This window comes from Passer montanus, unplaced genomic scaffold (genome assembly GCF_014805655.1).
Source record: "Passer montanus isolate IOZ18808 unplaced genomic scaffold, ASM1480565v1 scaffold95, whole genome shotgun sequence".
NCBI lineage: Eukaryota > Metazoa > Chordata > Aves > Passeriformes > Passeridae > Passer > Passer montanus.
This window is the reverse complement of record NW_024374923.1, coordinates 1,172,346-1,193,020: the sequence shown is the minus strand read 5'-3', so window position 1 is coordinate 1,193,020 and position 20,675 is coordinate 1,172,346. Positions and strand designations below refer to the sequence as shown.

The 20,675-nt window shown below is 37.0% G+C and overlaps 2 protein-coding genes across 3 annotated transcripts in view; one reads left to right on the top strand and one right to left on the bottom strand.

Annotated features, from left to right (window-relative positions):
- SCOC (short coiled-coil protein) overlaps positions 1 to 20,675 on the top strand; it is a 702,416-nt gene that overhangs the window by 542,408 nt on the left and 139,333 nt on the right. The gene's annotated exons all lie outside the window — the stretch shown is intronic.
- INPP4B (inositol polyphosphate-4-phosphatase type II B) overlaps positions 1 to 20,675 on the bottom strand; it is a 187,258-nt gene that overhangs the window by 68,318 nt on the left and 98,265 nt on the right. For both annotated transcript variants that reach the window (XM_039696121.1, XM_039696120.1), the window contains exons 11-13: positions 17,253 to 17,357; positions 12,412 to 12,520; positions 4,263 to 4,440 (exon numbers count right to left, since the gene is read on the bottom strand). In XM_039696121.1, the coding sequence (XP_039552055.1) occupies positions 4,263 to 4,440; positions 12,412 to 12,520; positions 17,253 to 17,357 (392 nt within the window). The remainder of the gene's footprint in view (positions 1 to 4,262; positions 4,441 to 12,411; positions 12,521 to 17,252; positions 17,358 to 20,675) is intronic.

Here is a 20,675-nt window from a genome sequence, read left to right as displayed (position 1 = left end):
AAGAGTCCCAATTTTTGTTACTTCAACAACATTGAACAGGGTTCATCTGTCAGAGCAGGGAGAGAGGGCACACCCTGCTGCCATAGAACATCCCACACATCCCACCCAGAGCTCCCCTCCACAGACAGAAGTCATGGTTCACAGGGGAGGCTGAAAATTTCTTTCACAGCACAATTACCTGAATTTATTTATCCCAGGTCAGTGGGATTTTATTTATCCCAGGTCCATGGGAACTAAATCCTTATTATCCCAGAACATAGTGGATTGCCATGTGCAGGCAGATTCAAGTGCTGAAATGCCTTTGTGCACGCAATCTTAATTAAACAGGGATGTGGGAAGGTATGTAGATAAGAGTCAGAGGATCCAGCCTAAACCAGCAGGAAATGCTAGAAATAAGGGTTGCCCAGCCAAGCTCCATTCAGCCCTTATGTACTGCTTATGCAAAAACTGGAGGAAAAAGTAGCAAAATAATCCCAAATCAAACAAGTGTCAAGCATCTCCCTCGAACTCCTGAGAAGATTCCTGTTAGTCTTTTCTCCCAGTTCCTGCATTTCTATTCTTATCCTATCCCTTCTTCATGCTACCTGTTCACCTTTTGTATCCACTCCTACTCAAATTCTTTTTCTTGTCTTCCTGTCTCAATACCCTCTCAAAAGTTTACGGATATTTAAGACAAAAAGGCTCTAAAAAATTGACGGTTTTCTTAAGGCTCCAGCTGCTGGGTTAGGTACTTGAATGAGAAGTTTCTGCTTTTTTCCTATTTTCATTATGTTTAGGAAAAAAATATTTTCTAAATAGTTTCACACGGAAAGGCTGAAAATTTTACTGCAAATAAATCTCTACAGCTCTAAAAATAAGAACTGCAGGCATATCTAAAAAAAAATATTGATTTTTTTAAACAAAAATCAGATCTGACTTGGGATTCTTTAGACTAGGCAACACTACTCATCTCCCTGGCAATATCACCAGACCCATTCCTTCTCCTCATTACCAACTTCGTGCCCAAGGGAAAGGGTATTTTTAAACAGTTTTCTTATATGCAGCCCCTCAGGACTGTCTCCTCATAGTCCTGAATTGCTCTGCAGGACAATTTCAGTTTTCTACATTTCCAGCTTCCAGATGGTGCAGGCTTGGAAGAATGAATTAGTCTTTGGGGAATAGTGCTATCAAGCCCTAGCATTACTTTGCCTTACCATGGCACAATGAGATTTAAGGGTTGTGTTGTAACAGCAAAGCTCCTCTTCAGGACTCTTCTACAGTTCCATATCAAGAGAGCTGAAACTCCATTACTTGTCTATCCTTAAAAACAGCAGTATCATGGTTTTGCTGAGGTTTCATACCTATCCTCCCCAAGATGTCTGTTTGAGATAATTTCAGGTCTCTGGTTCAGTATGGCAGACTCAAAAAAACTTTGCTTTTCAAAAAATTATGAGTATTGGATAGCTTGATGTAAAGAATGTCCACTATGACTGCGAAGTTAAAATAATATAATTTAATAGAAATATTTTATAGGGAAATTTAGTTTTTAAAAGAAAATCAGTACAGAAGTGAGACTCCATTTTTTCATGCAGAAACTAAAGTTATCCTGTAATTAAATTCCATTCAGGGATCCCATTGGTTTCACAGCAGTCTACATTTTAACCTCACTTTCTAACATCTCAGTACAGCTAAATTTGCAGAACATCACTATTTATGAAATTGCACTGAAATCACAAAAACAGTCTATACAAAGAAATAAAAACTCTGCAAAATCTTTAAGATACTCTGCTAAAGAGTATTTCTGCAAACAAAGATAGGCAGAGCTGGAAAATTAATTTATCAAGCCTTCTGCAAGCTGCAAATGCTGATACACTTGTTGATAGTTAAAGGCTTCCTTAATCAATTAACAAAATTGTTGATAAAAGGTTAGTCTCAGGAAAAAAAACTACAGTAAATTGTAAATTATATATGGAGATGTAAAACCATGCTTCATATGAGAAAATAAGATGCATTTAAGAAGCAGCAGTGGAATGATTTAATTTTCCATTTCCAATCCATTCAGGCAGTCCTTCCATTTCCAACATGAACACTTAAATGTAATTCACATTATTGATAGGTCAGATTTACTCACTGCTACCTAATAATTACAGAAAGAATTATTATATATATCAAGTGATATGTTTTTTAATAAACTTGCAGAATTTAATCACCAGGCAAATCATGTTTATGACTTCTTCAAAGAGCTGTTTAATTTCTAAATTTCTATCAAGTTAAAACATAAGAGCATTTATTTTTTACATGTAAAAAGTGCAGGAAAGATGGAATAGCAGAACTACTACATATGCCTTGAGTACAAGTAGGTGTCATGTAATTATACTCAGCAGTGCATGTGCTATTCTCTATTAAATATAAGCAAGAACACTCTGGTAGTCTTGATTCTCCAGTATTGTACCAGACTATAGACAGAATATTTTCAGACAGCAATATAAGGCTTTGAATTAACTATGAGGGATCTAATTTCAGTATTGTGTGGGTTCACTGAGTTTAGGGCTTTGAAATGGTATTTCCCTTTCCTGAAGTTGTTTCTCAGTCTTTCCTCCCTATCTCTCTTCCTCTCTTTACAAGCAGCTGGTCCCACCACACTTGCTTCCTCAGCAATCCACCCTATTTCTCTATTATCCTTCTTTTCCTAAGAGTAAATTTGGTGATAGACAGGGAAGCAGGTATTGAACCACTCCTGCTGCAGTTGTTCAGACAACTGGATTTATCTCTTCCAAGCTAAAGGTCTAGACAGACATCCACAGAGTACATGGAGTGAGCTCATGTACTAACAGCAATTTGATCCTGGTCCTGAAAAGTTGATACGAACATACTCAACTAAGTCACCAGCTATAAATGTAAAATACCTATGACTTTTGCAAACTAAATGAATTGTCTTTTTTTGTCCCTTTTCTATAGCCAGAATCTCCAGCAGGCCACAGTTCAAGCAGTGCTTTAGTGCCATGGCTGCCTGCAACCCCTTTGAAATCATCCCCTCCTCCTGCCCAAAGGCAAATGGCCAGAGGAAACAGACATTCCTTAGCAACCACCCTTTGGATCTTCTGAACAAACACTTCTTTGTCTGATTTGCTTTACCTGTGCTTACAGATAAAGCTTTGAACTAACCTCTAACAGAGAAGCTTCAGTTGTTCTATGCACAGCTAAAAATGCCCTGCTACATGCAAAGGTACACTGTAATTGCTACAACACCCCATTTTGAATTCTTCTGTTTAATTTCCAGGCTGAATTCTGCTTTCTTCCATTATCCCTGACATTCACAGTGACTCCAGTGTTCTCAGATTTACTGTGGATTTACGCATCTGCAACTGAAAGCAATATTTCTCTCCCCCATGGCTCTTCTGGAATGCCTTCACAGCAAGTGGCCAAGCTCAATATTCAGATTTTAAACTCTCCATTGAACAAGGAACTACTGGGGTAATGGTGCTCAACAGACCACAAGGGCTGTCACTTCCCAATAGCTGAAGATATATTGAAATGGTTATTGATCGTATTATTAAGCCATACCGGGATCGCATTACTGAAGGGCTGGCCCATGGAGAAATGGGAAACTCTTCACAACCACTCAGGTCACAGCTATAGAGCTTCATATTTTTATAGGATAACATATGCTGGGAAGTACTACAGGCTTCAGCTAATCTCCGTTATCGGTCTGTGAGACCGGTGGGAAATATTATCTTCTCTAACTTAGAACTAAAGGAACTTAAATGAGGAAGAGCCTACAGCTACAGACTAATAGGAGAAAGAGAACTAAAATTCGAGATCTTCTAGAACAAATTTCCCAGCTTCTCCTTCCAGGCTGCATCACCATTTCTGATCATGCTGTTATTCCAAAGCTTATACACCAACCTGGCTTGAACTACCTCCCATAAGCAGCAACTTGAAATATAACAGGAAGAGATTAAAAAATAATGACTTCTTATACTACAAAATTATTTATAATTTTTGGTATTTTGCAAACTCCAGTATGTGGTCACTAGAGAATAAAGAAGATACATGGAATTAAATATTTTTAAATAAAGGCAATCTTTATAGATTTCATTAATTTTCTGTATGGAAAGCCTAAAGAAATGCTAAATAACATTATTTTTCTAATAACAACATTTTGATGCTTATTTTAGCTGAGTTTATTTAACATTTCCTGATGCAGAAACCCCCCTTCCTCCCCAGCAGTTAGAGAGACTTGGTTATTCCATTTTCCATTGCAGTGAGGATTTGAATCTTACTTTTTCTGAAAGCATCTTTAAAGAATTCTTCAAGCTGTCTGGAGAACGTTGGCTTGCAGAGCTAAGCAGCAGGTCTGCATGGCTTGATATGAGAGGTTGCAGATGACTGATGTTGCTGAGAACTTCTTTTGCCTTGGCTGTGTTTTCAGGTGAATAGTAAATACACTGGTATCCAGTACTGTGATAACAGAGAGTCACATAATGTCAAATTCATTTCTGCCATTAATAGCAATGCTTACGGTGCTAAAAATCTTGCCACTACTTTTGCAAAAAAAAAAAAAAAAAAAAAAAGCCAGATGCCTGAACTTCATAGACACCACTGAAATGCTCCTGCCTTTACAGGTAAAAACAAACCTTTCCTTGAACAGTAGCATAAAGCAGACTGCCCACCACCACATGCTCCAAGTAATACAGTACAAAATTCCTTTGAGGGACTGATCTGAACATAAAACCCCCATATTTTTATGTGTTTCTTTTAAACACTGTAATTCTAGAGACAGAAAATATTTGACAAAGTCATATAATAATATCAAAGAGCTTAAGGCTCCTTATTTTTCCAACTGAACTTCCCAAAAGAGTATTAACTACCTCACTAAGTCTTTCAAAATGGGCCATTAATGTTTAGTTGATCAATTGTGGCCCACACTGTGTTTTTGATCAGCCTCAGTGGCCCACAATGTTTTTTGATTAGCCTCAGTGATGTCCAGGAAGTGACGATAAACAGCACTATCTCCAACAAAAAACAGGTGTCTGATTTGCAAGAAGAGACACAGCAATGGGGTGTGGAAGTGAATTACTTCAAAACCACACAATATGCACACTGCAAACTTCCTACTTTCAACTGCTCAAACTACTGCAATTCTTTTGCAGGACTTCTACCTCTCTTTCCTCTTCTCCTCCTTACAAATTTTGCAATATCCTCTTATACCATTGTTCTCAAACGCCATTTCAGACAGCATGCATGCACCCACTGGCTCATGCCTGCAGTGCACAGCTTCTCACCTGAACCTCTTGTACGTAACTCTTCCTTTTATAAAGCCCTGTTTTAGTCTTTCAGAGAAACTAACCAAAATATTTTGCAGCTTCAGATTAAAACAGGAAAAAAAGAAACCACCTCCTGGCACATCACCAAAGTCAGAGAAATGTACATACTAGTCCCAGCTGGTAGTGTTTGTATCTCCCCTCTCTCCTCTTGTGTTTTTTTCATCATAAGTACTTCAGTCCCTTCAGCTCTTTCACCACTAATTTCTTTCTTAATTTTGCATACCAAGACCAAATATTGACACTTGTTCAATCCTCTGAACTTTATGCATTGCATTTCATTTCAGTCTTTATCCAGACCTCCTCATTCCCCCTACCTCCCCTTTGTGTCTTTTATTGAGTCACTTCCAATTCCTTCTCGTTAGTTTTCTACAAATTAGAAACTAGATCTTGATCAGCCCCTTCCAATTCAGCATTTTCTATGATTCTGGCAAATAAGGATAGCTTCAAGCAGTCTTACAATTAAAGCTCTTGCTTACATATTTTGCTGAGTTACAGTCTCAATACCCAATTCTATTCTTCTATTCCCCTATACCCAATATATATTTCTGTCTTTCACCAATGTCTTCATTCCTAGATACAATTCTTTGCAGAGGCAGTCAGGATGAATGGCATCTAAGTGAGCAAAGCTCAGCCATGCTACCAGCCACATCTAAATTACAATGCATCTCCAACCTAAATGAGCTATTCGTGTCTACTAGACTCATGGCTAGTAGAAGTCATAATTCTGAGTATTTCAGCAAAATTAATAATATAAACTGTCTCTCCGTATGAATTAGAGAAAAAAGCCCAAACAAACCTCTGTCCCTCTGAGTAATAAGGAAACTGCCACAGTTCTACCTTCGAGGTGGATACATTGTTAGTGAGACAGACTTCCAGAGTCAGACCTAGCTGGACATTCACTGGAACACTTGAGTGTTCACTGGAACACTCAAGCAGCCAGGCTCAGTAGATAGGGCAGGGACAAAGAGTAATAGTTTATGCTAATTGCAGTGAAGACATAGTCTTAAAAGTCTTGATACTTCTCTAATTCCCCATCAGGCTTTTCCCTCCCTTTATCAAACAGTCTTTTTTGCAGGCAGAATCTGGCTAATGCTGTTATCAAGCTCACCATGCACATACTCCTTTTTGGGATTTCCCTCAGTCTTTAGATCCCAGATAATCTTCACTGATCTCCCACAGCTCTAAGCTTCACTGAATATTGCAGCAGAAAAGCTACAGACACCACTGTAAGAAAGAGGGTAGAGTGACACCAAAGGTGTGGGGCAGTTCTCACTGCAATTAAGTAAATAATATAGCTTTTAAGTAAAGGAATTAGTGAAGAGAGAATGACTCTTCAGAATTAATTATATTACCAGACTGGTAATTATTTGGATAATTTAAACACTTCCAGAACCCTAGTAAGCATGACACAACTTCAAATATTTAGTTTCTCTCATAATTTGAGGGCAACTTTCTCCACCCCCCTAGAAGAATGCATAATTATTTTTCAGAAACAACACATTTGGGAGTATTTGAAGTTTCTAACTGTTGTCTTCACACTGTTGCATCTATGACTGGATGAGGTTTACTGTGGCCGTACCCTTCATAAAAATACATTATTACTTACAAGTCAGTGACATTCCCTCATCTGCTAGGCAATTCTGTCACATGTTGAAAGCTACCTCTTTCCCTTTCACTGCGGGTGGATTTCTGCTTCTGTTCTGCTTGTAGTGCTGCTGTTGTGCTTGTTTGTTGCCATGTTATATATATATTTTTTTTTAAATATTTTTATATATATGTATGTATATTCTAGTAAAGAAGTGTTATTCCTTTTTCCACGTCTTTGCCTAAAAGCCCTGTAATTTCAAAGTTACAATCATTTGGAGGGTAGGGGGTCATATTTTCTATTCCAAGGGAGGTTCCTGCCTTCTTTGGCAGACACCTGTCTTTCAAACCAAGACATTTCAATTAATATTAAATTGGCTACATTTTAAGTCTAGATTAACAGAGTTTTTGCCTGAGAATAAATACTGCAGTATGGTAAATGTCTAATTTATAATGAACCTCTGAGTTACCCCATTCCCGCTGTTAACTGCATAATTTGTGTCACTGAGTTAAATTGTCACCATCTGGGACTGGCTCAGTCTTCCAGCAATGAACATTTGACCTCCTATTTTCCACAGCCAAACCCACAGACATTAGCATCAAGAATACAGTTAAAGCATACAGAGCAAGTACATCCACCCCTAGATAACTTGAATTTTATCTACATTACTGAAGATACTGATTCAGTGGCTTACTTATGGATCATATGCATTCTGTCTAAAGTGGGAACTTATGATAAAAAATAAATTGCTACATAAAAAACTCTGGATAATTCATGATCTCAGGAAATGAAACTAAACCAGATGATCAGTGCTGAGGTTATGAAAACAGGTTTGAAAGAAACTAGAAGTTTGAATTACTTTGATTCTTTTTATTTCCTGAAGATTCCCTTGCCACCTTGGTAATTCTAATGTTGAATATGAGGAAAATGGAATGATGCTGTTAGTTCTGTCTATGATGGCCAAATGTCCACAAATCCTCATCTTGAGGCAAATAGCTAAGGCTGTATGCATAGCACGTTTCCTGCTGCTTCTCTATTTTTTCTTCATTCCTAACTCAATGAAGTCCAATCTCTCTTCCTCACACAGATGTATACATGCAAAAAATAGGGTAAAGTGAGCAAAGAATCACATGAAAAGTGTTAGGCATGGCAGGCATTTCCTTTGAGAAGAAAGATTACAATTAGATCAAACACAGATCTTTATTATTTCAATACCTCCGGGACTTTCTGTGTAATGGTGGCATTTCTGATTCCTCAGAGAATGGGAATGGTTTGAAGGCTACAAAATTCAGGCAATAGGAACACAGAATATTGCAACATTAATAAAATCTCTGGTCACCAAAAAGTTACCTTACTGAAGGAGCACACCTCACTTTTTACAAAAATCTAAGCCTCAAACAGAAATAGTCCTTTCAGACTGTTCAAAACCAAATTAAATTAATTAAATTATTACAGCATTGGAGAAAAAAAAACCAAAAAACTAACAGAAAGTCGTCTTCAGTAGTGTTCTAGTTTAAACATTTTGCACATTTAAAGCAGGATCATTTCTAAACAGCTTGCTAGAAATTAAGTATAAATCCACAGTGAATCACAGCACCTAATGCAGCTTGTACATACCTCTTTGTCTTGATGGTTAGAGTTGGGGCATTAAAATTTTGCAATTTTAAGTCTATGTGTTTTGGTTAAAACAGAGATGATTAAATTAGATTTTAAATAAGAAAAAAGGTCCTTTGTGTATCTTGAATTGATTTATGAACACTTCAATCAGTGAGACACTATATGGGTATAACTTAGAGAATATCTGATTTAAATATTTCTGCACAGCTGAGCTCTAAAAACAATAATTTGTTATGCCATCTAGACTGACGAGAAGACAAGCCCTTCCATTTGCTGGAAGGAGAAATAATCTATACTGTCAAGCCAAAAGAGACTGTATGAACAAATGCCTGACTTTTTCTTTTATACAGATATAGGAAAGGAAAAAAAATAAAAGAACATACCCATACAGAATAATGAAAAATATTCTAAGAAAAATGTATATCATTCACAAGTAATTAATATTCTGCAATTATTTACCATATTTTAATCATCCTATTTAATTTATTTTAATGTAAATGCTATCATGGCTAAACAAAAATTTTAAAAAGTATCAATTGTTCTTACTTGTGTTATGAAATTCACTACCTGCTACTAAAGGGACAGACATACTAGAGCCATGACTCATAGACTTGACTCATGTTTATAGTGGAAGGGCCTTTGATCTGTGTCTTTGGTACAGATGAAGTATAATAGTATGCAACGGAATGGGCTTCAGATCATATACCAGAAATTTCTATATTTTTCACCTAAAGAAAAGCCTTTCTTGTTCTTATTTCAAACCTTTTTTTTTAATATACCTTTTTAAAAAGTTGGATATGACATTCCTGATGGTAATAAATGAGAGAAGAATTGCAAAAACACTGCATTTTTGGTAAATATTATTATACAGGGCTTTCCCTTTGTGTCTGCACAAAGATGCATATTCTGTGTAATAGAAAACATGCCCGAACTATCTTCAGATACACATTTCCACATTCTTCTGTTTGATAAACTTTCACAAAACATACGTCCCAGTCTTGTTTTTGTTTTGCAACTACCAATGCTACCAGATAACCATTCCTCTTTGTCTGTTAATTCCACAAGTCTAAGACTGAGCATGAAATATATTGCAATATGCTGCCACTGATGAATATTTTGATAAACTGTTCTAACAATCAGACTGAAGGCCAAAGACATGCAAGGCAATTCTGTCACATCTTGAAAGCTACCAGGACTGGCTGAGAACTAATCTCTTCCCACATCTTGCTCTAGGTCTTCAGCTCAGTTAGCCTAGAGAAAATGGCTGCTGAATCTGCATTTTTTCTGTTCATTCTGTATATTGACTGATATTGCAAAGCATCACTTCCTTCAACAAAATCTTCAGAAAATCTGCCCCCACTGTAAAACGGGAAATTTAAATTGCAAAAGGCACGCCTTTGAGGACACTATGTGCCCTCAAAGCATCTTTATACAGCAAAATAAACTGTTGATGTCGCTACAGTGAAATAAATGTCTCCATTATAAGATTGAGAATGGTCCTCTCATGTATTTAAAGCAGACCCCTCCTGAATATTCATTAAGTGAGATTGTATTGAGAGCTTGCTTACTCCTGTCTTTCAACTTGCACACGTTCTTGAAGCTGTAAAAACAAAAACCACAGGAGTTTTCTCTGAGCTGCTCTAAAAGATAGCAGGAAAGATGATTTTGAGGCTTCCTGGTTTCTGGTTTGTGGAAGTTCATACACAAGTGACCACTTCCCCAGCTGTGGCCAGTGATTAGCTGAAAACTGCAGTGCACTGTTTTCAGGGCTCAAACTTCAGTTTCCTAGACTGACTCAGGCTAATTTTTTAGGAACACATGATAGTAACAGAATAGCAATATAGCTACCACCCTAGTTACATCATCCTGAAGAGAGACTTTTGCTTTTTCAGGAGAGCCCAGGAACATAAAGGAAACTGTCAGAGTAAACTTCTTCTACCCTGTCCTTAAAAATTGCCAAAACATGGGTGTTTCTGAGGGATGCAGGAAAATCTAAACAGCAGAGCAAATGTAAAATGATGTGCAGGCTTTTGACATAGGCCTGAAATGCCTTGATAGAACCTGCACAAAGCTCTCACCCATCATCTCCTCCCCTCTATTACCAGCAACTAAGAAACATGGGCAATGTCTAGTGATTCCTATGAGATACTGCAATGTGTGTTCTTCCAGGAAGACATTCTCTTCCCTATAAGGCATTTTCTCTTTTCTCCAATGAAGGGAAATCACAGAGAATAATTTGTCTCACAGCTATCCTCCATTTTCGGCAGTCGCACTTTGCCAGCATGGATATGCTGCAGGACTGAGGTAGTAAGAAATGGTTCATCTTCTGAAAGCTGAGCACTGTGAGAACTGTATATCATATGACTTTAAAGGATTACATCTATTATATTATTTATATCTTGTGGCTTCAGTTATAAATTATTATGATAAAAATCCACAAACCACTATTGCAACTACATTAATCAGATAGTAAAGGAACAGATACTTTAAGAAATGTCTTCAGACATTTTCTTCAGCAGAAAACATGTACTTTGTAGGCCTTCATATGATGGGGATAAGGCTGCCCCTACCAGTTTGCTGACAGCAGAATATTAACACAGAGTTCATTGATGTGTCTTATGTGATCAACATGATGTATATGTTTCATTTGGCAGGTTTCAGCATCAGAGGTGGTCAGGGAAATGAAAGATATTTGAAGATTTAACAGAGTTTTTATACTGTGTAGTGCAAGCAAGACCCCCTCATTAATACAGCTTTCAAAGCAACTAGATCTGCTGGGTTTTGCTTGATTTTAATATTAATGCCAACTCCTATTCAACCTAGAAGTCAACAGCAGATTTGAATAATTTTCCTTTTATTCTTTACAATATTTTATATGAATATGAAACTTTTTTGAGTATTGAATATCATGGAATTATTTTTCTGTGGCCTGTCATGATAATTTAGATCAGAGTACTTCCTTCCTGCATTCTCTTTGGAACACCACAGTCAGCACCATCAACTGAAGCACTGAGCAGTCACAACTACAGGTGCTGCCAGTGACAATTGTGCCTGCCTGAAAATCTGAACAGCCACAGCAACAAACACAAATACATCCAATTCTTAGGAAAATATGTAACTAACACTTTTGTGCATGTTCAACAGTGAACAAAGCATTTGAGTTCCACAATAAACTGAAACCTTTATTTTTGATTAGTCTTATTTTGGCTTTCTGAAGAATAAGATTAGTTTGTTTTTTCACAGTGTACTGAAAATATTTTTATCTTAGCATACACCCAGGCCTGTCAGAAGTAAAGTTGCTATCTTAAGTTACAGTTTCTGTATTTAAAAATTGTCTAGAGGTGCGTTCATCTTAGCACAACAATTGCCAAATGCCTCATTCTGAACCACAGCTTTTCAAGTACCGATATACCTCCAGCTTCCTAAAATATGAGGAAAAATATCACAATTCTGAGTCATGAAGATTGCAAAAGACCTCCAAGATCATCGAGTTCCATCTTTGATAGAATCACCATATCAACTAAACCATAGCACCAAGTGCCAAGTCTCTTCTTGAGCACTTCCAGGGATGATGACTCCACCACTTCTCTGGCAAGTTCCAATGCACAAAACCCTTTTCATGAAAAAATCCTTCTGATGCCCAACCTGAACATCCCCTGGCACAGCTTGAGGTAATTTCCTGTGTTTATTCAAAATTAGTCTTAACACTAAAAGTAGACCGTGCTTCAATTTTCATCAAAGCAGGGGGAAAAAAGGAAATATTTTATGAATGCAATGTCCAATCCTAGTAGTGTTTAATCTTCCATTCATTCAGCAGGATAAACTGTTTCGCTATTCAGTGAACTGACAACATTTTAACGCAACCTTAATGGTATTTTCCCAGCTAACAGCAAGAATACTTACTTTCGTCTTTCTGCCTCAAATTTACTCAGCAGTTTCCGGAGCCCACCATTCTTAAATCCTTGGAAATGTGCTGCCGGGGCTCCCACAGTGATAACATCATACAGAGCATCTGGAATGGGAATAGAGGAACACAGACATTTGAATGCTCCTATCCCCAAGTCATGGCAACACTGTGACATCTACTCCACAAAAAGTAAGGATAAGTCTATATAATTTCCAGGGAATAATTGATAATCCATGTCCCAAGAAGGCCCAAGAGCTAATCAATCTTTTTATACAGCCACCTGCACACTTTAAAAAGTTCATTTGATTTATGGCTATATCTAAATTATGTGCCACTGTAAAGAGCAATATTCCAGCTCTGCAGTTTACAAAGCTGCCAAGTAAATTGGTCCATTGTGTATTTCATTTTATTGCCACTTTCATTATTTAACTTGTAGTCATGTTGAGATGCATAGATTCAAGCATTTTAGAGTCAAAAGAGACCATTATCATGGAATAGTCTCACTGAATAATAGAGACTACAGAATTACAGCTAATAATTCCTGCATCAACCTTGTCTCTTGGTTGAGCGAAGGCATCTCTTTGTTTAGGCATCTAGTCATGATTTAAAGATTTCAAGTGACAATGAATTCACTGCATTCCCAATTCCTTTTCTAGTTTGAATTTGTTTAGATGTAATGCTACTGTACTTTCAGATATAATGGTGTTTAATGCTAAATTGGTGAGCCCTGCTCTACGACATACACTTTTTATATATGTTTATAAACACGGAGGAAGTCAGTTGTTCACAGCTGAGAAGCTACCAGAATAGGAGATAAACCATACTAATGAAATTCTTGCTGAGAAAACAATCTGTTGTCTCCTGCTGTATATACCTGATGCCTTATGGCATAGGGGATGAACTTTTTGTGTGGATATATGCTTACAGAACTGGAGGTGAAACACCATTTTTCAAAGAGCTTGTGACTGATTGTCAGTGCAGAGATGAAGACTTAATTACACCCCACACCACATAACTATTTCGTCTAAGTTTAAATTTACATTTACAGTGAGTACCTGTTTTGTACCTGAATTCACTGGAGGTATAAAAATACAGTTCAGAATGCCTCATTCTTAAAGGAAACAGGATGTTTTTTGAGAACTGTTTTATTCATCAAAGAAGTTTCCCATGTAAATTAAAATCTGGACCTCTCCTAAAATAGAACTTGCATTCTGATGATAAATATCCCCAGAAGCATGAACACTGTAGAAATGATTCACAGTTAATGAACTATGCTTTACTTCCTGAGCTGAATCTCAGAACATATTTGCTCAAATTGATTTGAACTCTAATGAGCTGGTGACTCTTCAATATCCACTTAAAAGGAGAAGTGACATAATTTCATTAGCCTAAGGTGAGCTTCAAGATTCTTAAATAGCCCATTCTTTCAGGTCTTAATACAGATTTATTCATAACACATATTCTTCGGCTATTAGAGTTCCACTAGTACTTGACAACAAGGAGTTCTGTTGCTTAAAACAGCAGTGGCTTGAAATCAAGATAAGAAATGAACTCATCAGGGTTCTGAATATGTTTAGAGATAACTCATGAAACAACAGGAAAACATTTAAAAGACTAAACCCGCTTCTGACTGTTTTAAAAATAGACATGACCCTGCTTATAGTTACTTTGGGAGGTGGGGGGGATTTATACAGAAGGGAGCCTTTATTCAGCCTATGGTCTCTTCTCAGCATGGTAGAGGAGCAGCTGTCTGAGACAGAAACACACCCAGCACAGCTGAGTATCTGCCTCACACAACCTACATGGGAGAGTGAGGATGGCAAAGATGAGGAGCAAACATCCACACCTGGTGATGGGTACAGAGCAATCTCACTCTCATTTTCCACAGCACAGTGCAGCAGAAAGTGCTGCATGGCTTGGGAGAAATGTCTTGTGATATGCTCTACTTACACATCAGTGGAGCTCCTTGTGAAGGACATGTAGTGTCAGCATCAGTGCACTGCTGCAGGAGTGCTCCAGTAACTCATAACCATCAAGCAAGTGCAGGCTACTGCTGACACCCCTTTGAAGTGAAGACAGAGCTTAAAAGGCAGCAGAGCACCACAGGAGTTGTATCTTGCTGTCAAGAACATCTCAATCCCAATTTTGAGTCAACCTGCCTTCCTCCACAGGAGGCAGGCAGTGTCTTAAACTGGCCAGATGCAAAACAAAAACCACTTCAGTTCACTAATCTATTTAAAACAAGCACATATTGTAAACAGGAACAAAAGCAAAGCTATGTCAATATATAGATTTAATCTCTCTAGTATGATGAACAGAGCACAATGTGGTGTTTATCAAATGGATAAGGATACCATTGACCCATAGGAAAATACTATTTTTCTCAGAGCTATTCCTACTGAAAGCTTAAGCACACTTTCTCTTCCATGTCAGTACCCAATAACCACCCAAATAAAAGTTCAGGAGAAGTACACCTGGTATTATACATGTCAAACACAAAGAAAACACATACCAATGTGTATATACAATAGATGGGATTAAAACCTATCTTGTGTTCCCAAAATTAAGATATCTGATAGTGTAAGGGTTAATGACACCTCCATGGATAATTAGCTTGTTTAAATGCCACCTCTATGAACTTTTATTCTCCCCCTTCCAATGTCATTCTCCTGGTTATATTCCAGGTGTCCTTTGATATATGCCAAGCAAAGCATGAGCTGAGAAAGACCCACTTAATATCGAAGTACTGCCTATTCCAGATTGATTAGCAATTGCTAGAAACTGTTTAGACTCTATATATCTAATACAAGACACAGTGAATGTTAGTTAAGTAATAGAGGCAGAGTTTTATCATTTAAAGATCCAAATTTAGAAGACAACTAGAATAATTCTAACATTTATCTCTTTCTGTTTGATTATGGATTAACCATGTAACCCAAGCAAAATGGTTTTGGAGAAGAAGGGAGAAAATTCGTAAAAAAAAACAAAACACCAAACAAAATTTCAGTACTATAAAAGTTGTGCGTGCTTAAGTAAGTCACATATTTCATTCCACTTTTCTTTTTATTTAGCAAACAGACATACAATGTCCTGTTCATGAAGAGGTTTTCTTGAAAAGACAATGTTAAGCTTCTGGCCACCATTACAAACCTAAAAATCCTTTTGAGTTAATTAACTTGAAAACATTAAATTAAAATCTGTGCTATCACATTATGTCACTATAAATGCCCATCTTGCTGAAATATTTGGAGGCACAGTTTTTTAGTAAAAGAAATAACAAAACATTGAACCAACCAGTATCTAACAGATAATTGGAAGGCCCTGGTCCCAACTTAGAAGTGGATGAACATCAGAACATCAGAAGTTTTACCACTGTTTGTACTTACTGTTTTACAATCTTAGGTGTAGAGTGTATTAATAAGGCAAACACCTTACAGCATGTAATTTCTGTGTTTGCAGTGACAGCAAATTCAACAGGTCTCAATTTATCAACAAATTATTCACTGTGTCATGATTTGGTCATATATATGTATCAGTATAATCTTTGATCTGTAAAGGAAGCTGCTAAAAACATAAGCAAGTGGCAACAACAGAATTCTGTGTTAAAAAGAACCACAGATGATGTTATAGAAAGTTATCTCCCTTTCCAAGTGATGTTGGAACTTTGCAGTATTTTCAGCATAATCTCCCACCATAATATTTTCTGTAAAATTTCTTTGCTCCGGATTCTTTTCCTGGGAAGCTGAGAAGCCTCAGAGGAAAATGTAAATAATAATTATCTGATTTACTTCTCCTGTTTTGCTGCTTTGGAATGTGGCAGGTGGTTTGATTGGTCTCATGTGAATTGTTTTAACTTAATGACCAATCACCATCCAGCTGTGTCAAGACTCTGGCAGCAGTCACGAATTTTTATTATTCATTCTTGTTAGCCTTCTGATTTATCCTTTCTCTTTCTTTAGTATAATTTTAGTATAGCATTCTTTTAACATAATATAATATCATAATATAATAAATCAGCCTTCTCAGAACATGGAGTCAGATTCATCTCTCACCTCTTCCTGGGGACCCCTGCAAACTCAACAATAACCAGTGAGGTATTTTCACTTAACTCTGAGCAAACACTTACATGGAGTAGGTGGGCACAACAGAGTAGCACTGCACAAGCTGATTTAGAGCCAAGCAGTGCTGGGCTCATTACAACTTCTTAAGAAATATGATAAATTAGGTTTAGAAGTAATACTGTCCTTTATGGAACCATGTAACTCCCATCACCAGGGCAGGTGAGCTCATCCCAGCAATCTCTGGGAGGAAAAGTACTGTATTGTGCACTATCACTATCTCTGGTGGTGATGGGTTTGGGAGGGGGGGTAAGAAGAAAAACCACCTTAAAACAAGAGCATTACAGCATGGCTTTTACAGCATTATGGATCACAATGAAAAATTAAGTGGGTGTGCAAGAAGGACCTGAATCTTACTGAGCATTGTGCAGCGTGTCACTACGAATCATGACAGTATTAGTTCTGCACTGCTACAACAGAATATTTTTAACCATGCATAGGTTACCAATACATTTCAGTGAGCGTATATTCTGCGCTTACTTATTTGCTTGAAGTGTCATAGAAACAAAATGAGCACATCCCTGGAATCCATTTTTAGAAAGGAATTTAGTTAATCAGCCCTTAGTTTTCCAAGATGTACAGTAAACGTCCACAACTTGTGGCATCAGAAGATGAGGCAGGGAAACTCCTTGTAGAGCTTTGACTTTGGACATGATTTCTAAATTTCAGTGAAACTGTATTTCAAAGCATACTTTGTCACACTTGGGGAATTTCTTTACCTTTGAATTGAGGACTATGCACATGCATTCTTTGCAGATGAAGATTTATTGGGATGAATTCTAGTGTTTTTTCTCCTTTGCTACAGCTTGACTTAAAGGAAGAACCTGAAAAACAAAAGTTTAAAGAATCATTGTCTTAAGCACCCAGATGTTTTTGTATGCCTTTTAAAGTGAGGATGATACTTATATGTGAGGAGTTGTCTTTAATTTACCTTCAACGGATAATTATAAATTACGAGATGAAAGGTTCACTATCTGACTCTCAGCACATATCCATACTGGAAACAACAAACCAGCTTTTAATTCACAGAGCAATCTAATTTTTTTATTCTAGGAAATGGATACTTTTCCCTGCTGTCTGAAATCAGTCTGTAGAGTCTGCTGGAGACAATGTAGCAGTTAATATGCATTATGTTTATTCTGTGCTAAAACTGCAAGGTTACAGAACTATGATAGCACTGCCTATTTCCAAGTCAGATTTTTTTCTTCAAAGTATTATATTGAATAGGATATGCATTCTTCCTAGAAAGCTCAAATAAAGAAACACAAACTATCTTAAGGAAAGACATATATTTGTTCACAGGAGGCATGATGCCTTGGAAAAACAAAAAAAATATGAATGTGGCTGCATGTTTCCAAAACATTAGATTATGAGTAGTTTTATGGTAGTGTAAAGGAATATAATTAAAGTCTGAGAATATGAAAATATAATTTACCTGAAGATATTCGATACAGAATCTGTATAAAATAAAAGGGTGTAGATTAGGAAAGAGAGGTGGCCTTGTCTTCTAATTCAGGCAGCCCAATGTTTACCTATTTTTCAACACCCTCTCATTTTGCCAACTATTAATTATTAGAACTAAAATTCCTCTCATTCAAATAGAATTTTTAAATAAATTTTTCCAAGGTTCAGCCTTTTTTTGAAACAAACACACAAAAAGTTAAAGGAAATATTTTAAATTGTTTTTTGCTTGTTCAGTCAAGACTTGCTAGTGTTTTTCTGTTGAAACTGCCATAGTTTCCAGCAGGACTAAACACTGAGCCTCCCAATATAAACCACTCTTCCAGAGGGCACCAATGATGCTCCAGACCAGCCAAGCTTGATTAGGTTGCTCCCGAAGTTTAGGAACTTAAAATAATAATTTAATACAGATGAAGAGCAAAGCCAGGAAGAAAAGCAAGTCACAGGAGTCAAAATTTTAGATTAGACAGGAAATCCCATGATGCAGATTGAAATCAGGAGCTGTTGATGATGCATCTGAAAAACATAGGCAATTAGGGGGGTAGCAAAGGCAACTCAAACTATCAGAAAATAAACTAGAATAGTGTAGGGAAGGAGACTCTAAGTAATTTGGAAACAGAACAGAAGGAGGGAAGATTATTTCTGAGAATTCAGCTGAGACCAAGTTCAAAGCTTAAGGATTGATAATGGACCTGAGACAAGGAGACACTGGCTGAACAAGGGGAGCATAAGATGATAGCAGATTAAAAGGACAGGTGAAAGAATAGTAGGAGGGAGAAGAGCCTGCTCCCAAGAGTACACTTCACCCTGAGCAGGAGCACAAGATATGCAGCATTGCTGAACTGTGTTTTTCCTTTTTTCAGGGAAGACCTGTGAAGCAGGTATCCCTTCCCATCCAGTGCCATAAAATTACTGGATAAGGACCATCCAGCTGCTATCAGTCACTAGATTTGCTCAGGTATGAGATCCATGCAGTGGAATTAACATCTCTATCTGCATTTACCAATAGCATCCATACAATAAAACTAACTTTAAGTATAGTCTGTTTTTAAGTAACTTCTTAAGTTTAATTTAAGAACTAAACAAAACCCAAAAGAAACACTCTCTCAATTAAAACAGTTCTTCTTATTATTGTTGCAAGATCAAACTCTTCAAAGTTAGGAAATAACAGAATATAGATGCAACTTTCATCCGACATCCACCTGAAGAAGAATTGTGAAATGGGCTTCAATAATATATCATGTATGAGCTTTTACCAGTTCATTGAATGTTCAGTGTCTTTGCTGCTCCATTTAAAAGCAGTGATTCAATATCTTGTTTCCAACTTTTATTTCAGTATTCATTCAGGATTTTAACATGTTGCTCAAACCTGCCTCAAAGTCAAGGTTATTCATCTCCTCAAACCTGTCTACTATATACATATTAACAGCCTCTAAGGACTTTACAAATTTTGATAAAATAATTTTAATTGGTTGAGTTACAATTTCACACATCCTTATGTCAGGGAATAAACATTTAAGAAACAATGCATCAATATAAGATATGGCAGAATTTGTCCTGCAGAACACTCATTATAATGCAACGTCACATTCCATTTTGGAAGCACAGCTCCCACTGGGCTGAATTGCATCCATAAGTACCAAGCACTTCTGCAAAACAACTTGAGTCTAGTGCCAGGCTTCCATAAAAGAACACACTAACCACTTCTCAAGTCTGACTTGCCCACATAGGAGCTTTGCAACAGAGGCAGGGATAGTGTCCAGTTTTTGAGAACAACATTCAATTGCCTTAGCCTTGACTGTCTTCCCACTTCTCGGGGTGGATGAAGAATAGATTTTTCTGTTTGATGACTGAAACCAAAAAAAAAGTAAGTTGGGGAGTAGCAGAAATCATTTGGGGATGATTTCAGGTCAAACTGAAACCAACAAATAATTTTCCAAGTTCCACTCCTTCCCAATATCACCAAATCTGTGCTTGAGATTTACTTAAAATTATTGGGGTTTTTGTTTCCTAACCCTTATATCTTCCTGGTATGTTTCCTTACAATAAAATGCTTTACATTCTCTAAAATTCTCCCATTACTGAGGATAAAAGTGTTTGCCAAAACAACTCAAATCTAAAATAGTCTTAACCTTCTTAAACATCCATTTTCAATAAATATGCTGGTAAAGCAAAATTGCTGTCTAACACTAATGTGGTTTCCTCATACTTCCACAGCAATCTCTCAATTTCAGAAAGAAATTAAGTGGTCTCCTAACAGCCTTCTCCACTAAATTCCACAAATAGTTTCATTGAGTTGAAGTGGGTATCACTCAAAAAGCCCAACATGAGATTGTGTTGGGGAAGCATGAGAATATTTTTGAGAAATTTTATTTGCAGGTGCTATCTGCCCTTCTGAACAATTCAGCCCAAACTCAGGCAATATTCTAAGATGAAGAAAGACACCTGCACTGCCTAAACTGAAAAGCAAAATGGTTTTTAGCATGCCTTGAAATATGTTGACCTGAAAAGTCTGAATTAAAATTGTGCTCACATCCTTAATCTTAGCAATTTCTACTTCATAAGTACTTGAATTTCAAGTAGCTACAATGTGCTCCCAACATAACTATTTGTACAACTACAGTATGCAGTCAAATCTATGTCTGGCTTGCTTTTCTAATCAAAGACTATGATCTTGGTTT